Genomic DNA, 9357 nt, shown 5'->3' with positions numbered 1-9357 from the left:
CCTGTCTACTGGGTCTCATGAAATGGGCCAGGAATCACAGGAAACAGAGGCAGACCCTGCCACACTTGCTCAGTCAGAAGAAATCTTCCATGGAAGCAGATTTGGACTGAATGGTTTAATGAGTTCTATACCAATTTTTCCAGAATTGCATCAGTTTCCATCATTCACTTTGTTTCCAATGGGTCATTCGTGATATTGGCAACAAGTTATAAATTGACTTTTCTCTTCTGTCTTGTCCCCTACAAGTTAAAAGGCCACTTCTCATCTACTCTTAGCTCTTATTCAGTGAAAGCTACTCAGGATGAACAGAATGGAATTTATGGGTTTACAGTTTTAGGACCGATCTGCTTAAACCTGAGTTGCCTTTTCATTTTGTCCCAAATCAGGCTGTGATTCTCTCTAGAGAGTCCTTGCCCTGTCATACTTAGGAGGTCCATGCAAGTTCAATAACCTACAGCACATCCTTTGCAGACTGTAGCCAAGAGAAGCTACACACAAACTTCTTAAGGGTACCAGTTGTTCAGCCTTAGCTAGAAAACAGGACACCAAGAAAAGGCTTTGAATAGGAAATGGGAGTCACCTTGGGGTGAGTCTTCCCCAAGGTTTTTCGTGCTACATTAGGAACCTAAGCACATTTTGTGTCCTGAAGGCTTATGGGTTACTGCAGTCTGAGACAGTTCTTACCACTTGTCATTTTGCTGTAAAACAAAATTACTGTAAAACATCCAAATTTTGCTGTAAAACATCCAAATTTGAGTCTCTTGGGCAAAAAACTTTCTTTCAGCTCAGTGTTGGGATGAGTTACAGCACCAAGGCAAACAGGTGGGAAATGCAGACCAGTGGAAGTTACTCTTCCCCACTGTGCACATGTCCTGACAAAATGTAATGTAGTCCATTAAGCTGACACAGTGGTCAGTGTTTATAATAACTTCAGTAGACACAAAAATATAATAAATATACATAATACATATAAATAATATATATACACAATACATATACATAATACATATATATAATACATATACATAATACATTCAGTAGACACAAAAAATACTTAACAACATTAACATGTTGACACAAAAATTAAAAATGCAAATGTAATCTCTAAGTTTTAATTTATTATTTTTCTTGCCTGGCTTTTCTGAAGCCTTTGCTTCCCTGTTGAGTTTATTTTTTTTATCTTTCATTTTCTTCATGTCTTACATTCCCTGACAATCATTACAATTGAATCTACATATAATAAGTAAAACTTAATTTACTAAACTTAGTCACAAACAAACTACAATTTCTCAAGCTCAAGTTTTTTAGATATGGTATTGGGTGATCTGCCAAAGTTTCCAAAAAATGTTAAAAACACTGGAATAAAAACAAGACCATGAAGAGCCCCAAACAAAATAACAAGGAACATGATCTTGAAGAATGTCCTAAAGATGTAGGTGCTCGCTGCAGCCAGGACAACTACGCCCAGTATTGTAGAAACTGCACCTTGTAGAACTGGGTAACCTAGCAGGGACAGAGCTTCAATTGCCCTTTTATTGGCCGATGACTCTCCACTTGTTACAAAGGCATAGGAAATATGAGCAGAAAAATCTACTGAAAACCCAATGCAAATGACCAGGTTGATCATGGATATGGAATCGAGGTTGACGTTCCAGAACGTCATGAAACCAGCAACGCCAACTATAACAGAGGCTATAGCAAAGGTCACCCACAAGCAGCACAACGGGTTGGGAATGAGCACGAGGGACACAACGAGCATGGCCCCGGCAGCAACCACAACATTCTGAATAGTGTTCTGCACTATTACCAGGTACTGGTCGCAGTAGATGAAGGCTGGGTGATACACCTTCAGTGGAATGCTGCACTGCTTGGCTGCCTCTCTTAACTCATTGACGAGGTTCTTCTCATCCACGGTTGATGTCACGTTCACTGTCTGGATGAAGAAACGTGAAGCCTCTATTTCATCCTGAGTCTTGTTTATGTCCCACTCAAAACTGGGACGAGCTCTGAACAGTACATTTAAGTTATTTAAGAAGTCAGTTTTACTGCTTATATTTATCAAACCCCTTTTGTCAAGTTCTGTGTATACTCTCAGCCATGACTCTGTGAGGTTCTTATCTACGTAGGAAATGTTCTCTAAATTCTGTACACAGCTCTCAATACCAAGGCGCACCGACTCGTTCCAATAATCTACACTCTCAGTAATGGCAACCATGACCCTGGGTCCATATGTGGAGAAGTATTTGTCATCATCATCATAGTATGGAATAACATAGGAGGCATCATTTGCCAGATTTCGGAGATCGATGCCTTCCCTGATCTGAGTACACCCATAAATGCTGCTGGCCAAATATGCTCCGTAGAGCACCACCATGAGCACCTTGCTCCATTTATTTGTAACAAAAGGGCCATAATACTTCTTAAAGAATACGTTCATTGGATGGTCACCTTCTGGCTCAGATGGCTGCCTAGAAGAGCTGCCGATACAGCAAGCATTGTACAAGCAGGAGTTCTCAGCCTGATCTTTACCTACATTCACACGCATACAAGTCAGCCAGTGCCGGTTCCCTTGCTCCCTTTTGTGATTTAATACCAGAACTGCCCCAAAGAAGGTCAAGGTATATACATAGCAGAAGATAAAAGCTGTCCCTGTATAGAGGCAGAAAGACCTCACAGACGGAAAAGCAGTCCAGGTGCCAATGAAGAAGGCCAAAACATCCGTCAGAGTGGTGATGGTCACAGAAAGTGCTGCCTCTGAATAAGTCTCAGCCAGCAGAGATTTAACATTGGATTTCTCTTTTTTCCTTAAACTTTGTTCCCAGGAAGCAATCATGATGAACATGTCATCAACGCCAACCCCTGCAAGAGGAGAGACTGTTAACGCTGCACTGCAAGTGGCAGCTTCCATCAACACCCAACCAAACTACAACATTAATCGCATTTCATTCTGCATAAAATCTGGAAAAGGAAGTTGGGCGACTAACACTGCTTGAGCACTGATGCAAGTTACAAGAGAATCTGGAAAACAGATCCTTTGTGTGTGGCTGAATGTATTACCTTTCAGCACCTCCTGGTGACCTGATGGGCTGTTGATCCCTCAGCAACTCTGCTGAAGGAATGAGCACACCTACTGCATCTCTGACAAGTGTCTTGTAGCTGATGTCCATGATGCAGATGACACAGATTTCAAAGCATCGCATATTCTGATGTTCAACTATTCTTACCACTGGAAGCATCCCCCATTATCTCTGGAATCTCTTCTTCAGCACTGCAGCAACTTAGAGCAATAATGTCTTGTTCTGCCCTCAGAAGGCTCCGGGAAGAGCAGCTGCTACCACATGGGAGAAGAGTGATTCCAGTTTTCCAGTGGCTTAGCTTTTTTTATGCTCTTTGCCCTCCACTTCTCTCCAGTTTATTTTCCAGCACTTATTCATGATTTATTACTCATTTTGGTTCACCTCTATACTGATGTGCTCACAAATATTACCTGCCAGGCCCCTGGGAAAACCTGCCAGGAAGACTGGATCCTGGGTTTGGGTGTTTGCTAAAATGCAAATGAGCTGAAGTTCAAAAATGAAGAGCCAATGGGCTTCTCTCACCTCTGCTAACTCTCAAGATTATTATCTCACACCTTTCAGTATTTTGCCATGTTGTCAAAGGCTCTTCTATTCACTGAAAATTAATCACACAGAAGGGAAAGCAAGGCTGGGTGAATAGCGGAGTGAGATTTAGCTGAGCACAGAAGAGATGAAATCATTACCTGCTACCTGAACAGGCAATTGCCAGTAAACATGCAAAGATGAATTAAGCAGCACATCAAAAGGTACTACTGGGTGGCAGGGAGCCAGGCTACTTCGGAAAGCAAGCAGCCGTCAAAGCAAATCCTCTGATGTACTGAGAATTTGTTTGCTTTAACGCAAGGAAGACAAAAGTCTGTGTTTTATATCTAAAGAGACTGACTTAAGCCCTTTCCTAGGTATACAAAAGGGGCTTTTTGATAATCAAAGCCATTCCAATTGATGAGCAAGCAAAAGTAGATGAAAAAATGCATTAGAATTATGCAGGAAATAAAGAAACAATGCCCGCTCAAAGGAGCATTTGCATTGGACATCTTCAGATGATGCACAGCCTTTGTCAGCCTGGGAACTCCATGTGTTTTCCTCAGCATGAGACCAAGCCCAAGAAAAGATCAGATGAATGTATGATACAGGAGACCAGTAAGGATTTTAAAAGCAGTAATTTGTTTGCAGCAACATTATGTAGTTGGAAACAATATCTAATGGCAGCAACACTATCAGTACTTGGAAAGTTCAGCACTGGCTGTTAAGCAGTCTGTGTAACAAGCATGCAATGATACCATCTTCCTTGGGTTTTTGGGGGAGCTGCTTGCACAAATGGTGCATCACTTCAGTTGTGCAGCTGACTGAGACTGGTTTGTACATAGATGTTATACTGCAGAGGATCAATCATCCTGGCTACGCTTCCAGGGACACTAAAGCAATGCCAGAAGTGCTAACCTTACCACTCTCCCACTTACAGTCTTCCTGCTGTAGCAAGGGATCTGGATCAGGCCTTGTCTTCTGGGGAAAGCTGCCCTTGCAGCACCAGAACCCATCTCCAGTCCCACTGTGGCACACGGAGCTGAGCTGAGGGGCTTGCCCTCCTCCGTAGGTGCTCTGAGGGGACTTGGGTATCTCCTACATTCACTTCAGGAGAAAATGTTGTATTATCTGACATTCACATCATAAAAGACTGACACCATTAGGCTATTTTACCTTCACTCTGGTCTTTGTATCTGAATACAACTCACTTTTTCTACTTACCCAGAATGAGGAACGGTGCATTTGCTACAGTGACCACAAACGGCACTCCACAGAAGAGCAGCAATCCAAAGCTGCTCAATACAGCTAAGCCAGAAGAAAGCACTCCACAGCTTGCAAGCCAGATATTATTTCTTATACAGCTCAGTCTGAAAATATTAAGGAAAATCTTAGGTATGTGTCAAATATTTCACCAAGGTGTTTGGCATGAAAAGTACTCACATACCAGTGATACCCTCTCTCAGAATAACTCCTGATGAAAGCTGCTAGGAGAGTTCCTAGGTGTCAGGATTACACAAAATGATTTTTCTAGGAGATGTTATACACATTATTACTACTGCCCAACCATACTCAGAAGAGTGAGGATGTGTACTGATCTTTGCATCAATAACAATAGATGGCAAAATAAGGATAAATAAGCTCTGCTAATGAGGCGAGACTTTGGGTGACCCAAAAGAATGGTGAATTTCTAGAATGTCTTTGATCTTATATGAGTTCTTGCTGTAGCATATCAGTGGAAGCACCTTTCATGTAGTACGTGCCATGTAGAGAAACTTTCTCAGCAGTCGGGTTGGCTACAAGCCTTTTGCCAAAATTCCAGAGAAAGCTGGCTCAAGCATTCCATAAGAAATGCTCTAATAGGCATGATGCTTGATGCAAACACTAAACCAGCCCACTCACCCTGCAAGTTCAATTTTTGGAACTACAGGACACAGTACAGACACTGCTGTACAGCTGTTGAGTGTGCAAGAGTTCACTTTCCATCAGCACAAAGAAAGGGCAGGTTAAGTTCTCTGTGGACAGCAGGTAGGGTTCTGACTCTACTAGCAAGCAAAACAACTAAGGCTGTACCCAGACTTGCAGGAATCTATGAAGCTACTGGTCATCCACCTGAACCTTAACTAAGTACTGAACACTTGTTCAAGTTTTCATTTACCATCTAAGCAGCTGGGAGATACACATATGTAGACAAAAAAAGGCAGAGAAATACATTGTTATTGTTATAAAATGTTACAGAAATTCTGCAGCTTCAGGAATGCCTACACTTGAAAAGAGCAGAAACCAACTGAAGGAGGTAAAGAACAGCAGAGATCACTGCTCATTGAGCCATGGCTTAAAGATATTTTACCTTAGGCAAGAGACGATTGCAAAGGTTATTGTCAAGAAATACGTCACGGAGAAGAGCGGAATCACACTCTTGGTAATTCTTTCAAACTCCTGTTGTCTTGACAGTGAGGTAAAGTAAGTCACCTGCCGGTAAAACAACCAGAAACGTTGAAACACTTTTCGTCTTCTTGGGCTTTCTGCACAAGCACAAGCAAGGCCAAACACCAAGTTGGCAGAGGAGCATTGGCCTGGAGCTTGCAGCCCACTTGCCTATTCCCTCCACCCTCCCATTTCCCTTTCCCTTTCCCTTTCCATCCCTCGCTGGGGCTGCTCGGGCGTTTCGGGCTCGGCGGCTCCGCACGGCCGTACCCGGCCCCTGCGTTACCTGAATGGAGCCGAGGTGCAGCTCCGCCACTTTGGACGAGATGTTCTGCAGGAAGCCCTCCAGCCACTGGCGGCTGTCCTGCGCCTCGGGGCCGTCCTCCCGCAGGTAATACTGCAGCTTCAGGGCCCGCGCCCTGAGCACCTGCCCGCCGTCCGTCTCCACGCCGCCCAGCGCGGTCCCCAGGAAGATGCTGTCGTTGACGGGGAAGCGGAGGCTCCTCGGGTCCTGCGGTCCCGCATGGCCCCACCGCGACAGCAGCTCGTTGGGGCTGGCACAGCCGCCGTCGGTGCGGGCGCAGAGCCGCTCGTACTCGGCGTCGTGCACGGTCGCGTTCAGCCGCAGCACCTCTGCCCACGGCGCCGCGTCCAGCACCGAGGCCCCGTTCGTCGCCACGGCGATGAGGGCGGCGTAGGCGCCCTCGGTGGGCAGCCGCGCGGCGGAGAAGCGCTCCGAGTCGTTGGTGGGGAAATGCCGCCGCACGAAGTCGCGCTCGGCCTTGGCGGGCCCCCACGTGGGCGTGAACTGCCCCTCGATGTCGTTCTCCTGCCGCTGCGGTAGGAAGACGAAGCCGGCGCCCAGCCCGCCCGACAGCAGCAGCGGCACCAGCACGAAGGGCCAGGGGCAGGCGGCCACGCCGCTCGCCAGCCCTTCGAAGAGCCGGCGCAGCGGCCGCTCCACGCAGTTGGTGTTGCGGCAGGAGCAGCGCTCCGCGGGGTCCCGCGGCCCCGCCATGGGCCAGGCGGGCACGGGCTGCCGGTCGCAGCTCCTCGCCGCGGGAGCGTCCCACGCCGGGGCCCGACCGTGCGGTCTGTGCGGGCGGCGGAGGAGAGGAGAGAGGGAGAGGAGAGAAAGAGGGAGAGGAGTTCAGAGCCGCCCTCTGCCCGGCAGAACCTCGGACCGCATTTTTCAGCGGGCGGAACCGCCCCTGCCGTGACTCAGCGGGGTTTCCGCCGCCTCTCTGGGACTAACAGGTGGGAGTCAGGCGGGCAGACCCGGCTCCCCCCGTCGTGCCCCGACCCGGGTTCGTGTCACCCCTGCCCTCCGTGTTCCCCCTGCCCTCCGTGTTCCCCCTGGCTCTGGCTCCGCGGGTTTCAGCTCGTTTGCAGCGCCCGCCGTGCTGAACCGCTGCCCGGATCCCGCCTTTGGCTCCGTGGTGACCCGGCCGCTTCCCGGCACGGCCCCGCGCCTTCCCTTCAGCCTGCAGACGTCATCGGCTTTTTCAGCGTTTTCCCCGAAGCTGCTGCAGTCGCTGCTTCACTACTATGCATTATTCTTCCATCTGAGAGCAAAACACAGACAGTGGTGATTTTTATCTCTCAGCGTACTCGTTTTGAAAACAGAAAAGTGATAGCAGAAGAAATAAAAGACTTTGAAACAAGGGTTAGCTATTCCAATTGGCAAGTCACAGGAGTACCACTGGTGTGATATGCCAGAACTTTATGCAGTAGCAATGATAGAAAGAATATTTCCAAGTCCAAAAACTGTCTTGCAGCCTGGTGTTCTTGACACTGGTGGCAGTGATTTGAGTGGTTTCAGGCTGAGAACATTAAACTAAGATGTGACATTACTAGAGAGGTGTCACAGGCAGGCACTTCTTGCCTCTGAGAGAAGCAACTCTCTTCTGCAAGTACTTGCAGAAAATTGTAGGTATTTCTTCAATCCCATCTAGGGAAGACAGGCTTGACACACCTGTGAGTATAAAGGAGCCAGCCAGGCTCTGAGCAAGGTTATATATCTCCTGCTGCAATCAGCACTTAGGGCAGGTTGGATCCTGGTGATTCCTGTTTCCATGCGCAAGTTTTCTGAGACAGGTATTTCTCAGACAGACACTTAGAAGCTATTTTCTTTAGCTCCTAACTTGTTGAAACCTAGGAACTGGCCTGGTGGCAGTAGCTACCCAGTCAGGGTACCCACTGGGCACAGGCCGATGCCTTTAGGTAAACTGAGGCTTGGGAATCTGCCTGACAGCTTGGAAAGATGGCTCCACCAACTCTCAGTTCAGAGTGGTGTTCAAGCGGGTAGTGCATGCCAGTCTTCTCCCAGAATCTAAATGCTTATCCCTGTTGCCTGGCCTATTCATGCACTTTATATTAAGTTCTAATAAGATAAAATATACTCCTTGGAGCAGGGCCAGGAACTGGTCATAGGACTTCCAGCAAGTCAAGGTTTCTTGTATTTTTTGGATGAAGGCACAATCTCTCTTTGTTGTTATGTTGCATTTGGTGGAAGTTTCAAAATGAGATTCCAGTGAATTACTGTTTGTCCTTCCTTCCTTCCTTCCTTCCTTCCTTCCTTCCTTCCTTCCTTCCTTCCTTCCTTCCTTCCTTCCTTCCTTCCTTCCTTCCTTCCTTCCTTCCTTCCTTCCTTCCTTCCTTCCTTCCTTCCTTCCTTCCTTCCTTCCTTCCTTCCTTCCTTCCTTCCTTCCTTCCTTCCTTCCTTCCTTCCTTCCTTCCTTCCTTCCTTCCTTCCTTCCTTCCTTCCTTCCTTCCTTCCTTCCTTCCTTCCTTCCTTCCTTCCTTCCTCCCTCCCTCCCTCCCTCCCTCCCTCCCTCCCTCCTGCTTGTATAGAAGCTCAAGGACTAGCACTCCAATTTCCATGCCAAATGTATAATAAAACTTTGTGATTTTTTGTGGACCCTCCAATTTTTGTAGTTTCTTTCAACCATGAGCATTTACAAATCATGGCTGCTCCCTTCACATTAAGGGTGTGCCATCCCTTTTTTGATGTCATGGGCAGAATGCCATACCCATTAATTACAGCCAGGTAGTGATGGGAAGAATATAAGGTGTGTCCAACTTCCCCAGGTGTAGTATGTGCTAATTCAAATAGCGCTGAGGCAGGGCTTAAATGGATAAATGTAAAAGGTATGGAAGGGGGAAAGTAAAGCCATTTTATCTGCTATTTTTTGCCCAAAAGGAGAGGTATGCCAACAAACAGGCAGGGGAGAAATGATTGCGTCTCAGCAGGGTTTGGTGAAAGGACTGCAGGATCAGTTAAATGAGAGAGGAAATAGGCTTCGGTAGCAAGTGTTGCTTGCTGTGAGTG

The 9357-nt window shown here is 46.9% G+C and overlaps 1 protein-coding gene across 1 annotated transcript; it reads right to left on the bottom strand.

Moving 5' to 3' along the window:
- Positions 1–1195: 1195 nt before the first annotated feature.
- On the bottom strand, positions 1196–7164 carry LOC135443634 (patched domain-containing protein 3-like). Its single transcript, XM_064704055.1, has 4 exons — positions 6313–7164; positions 5950–6071; positions 4824–4969; positions 1196–2859 (listed from the first exon to the last, which is right to left on the bottom strand). The coding sequence occupies exons 1-4, from the start codon at positions 7042–7044 to the stop codon at positions 1280–1282; spliced, it is 2580 nt and encodes an 859-aa protein (XP_064560125.1). The 5' UTR covers positions 7045–7164; the 3' UTR covers positions 1196–1279.
- Between the last annotated feature and the right edge of the window lie 2193 nt (positions 7165–9357).

The sequence above is a fragment of the Zonotrichia leucophrys genome, chromosome 2 (genome assembly GCF_028769735.1).
Source record: "Zonotrichia leucophrys gambelii isolate GWCS_2022_RI chromosome 2, RI_Zleu_2.0, whole genome shotgun sequence".
NCBI lineage: Eukaryota > Metazoa > Chordata > Aves > Passeriformes > Passerellidae > Zonotrichia > Zonotrichia leucophrys.
This window is presented reverse-complemented; position numbering and strand designations above follow the sequence as displayed.

What these genes read in the sequence shown, in the direction of transcription:
- LOC135443634 (XM_064704055.1), bottom strand. Translation starts at nt 7,044, where the DNA reads ATGGCGGGGCCGCGGGACCCCGCGGAGCGCTGCTCCTGCCGCAACACC. An exon ending in GCAATCGTCTCTTGCCTAAG is followed by an intron (nt 4,970 to 5,949) that starts GTAAAATATCTT and finishes TAATATTTTCAG; the next exon opens with ACTGAGCTGTATAAGAAATA. An exon ending in TGCACCGTTCCTCATTCTGG is followed by an intron (nt 2,860 to 4,823) that starts GTAAGTAGAAAA and finishes CTCCTCTTGCAG; the next exon opens with GGGTTGGCGTTGATGACATG.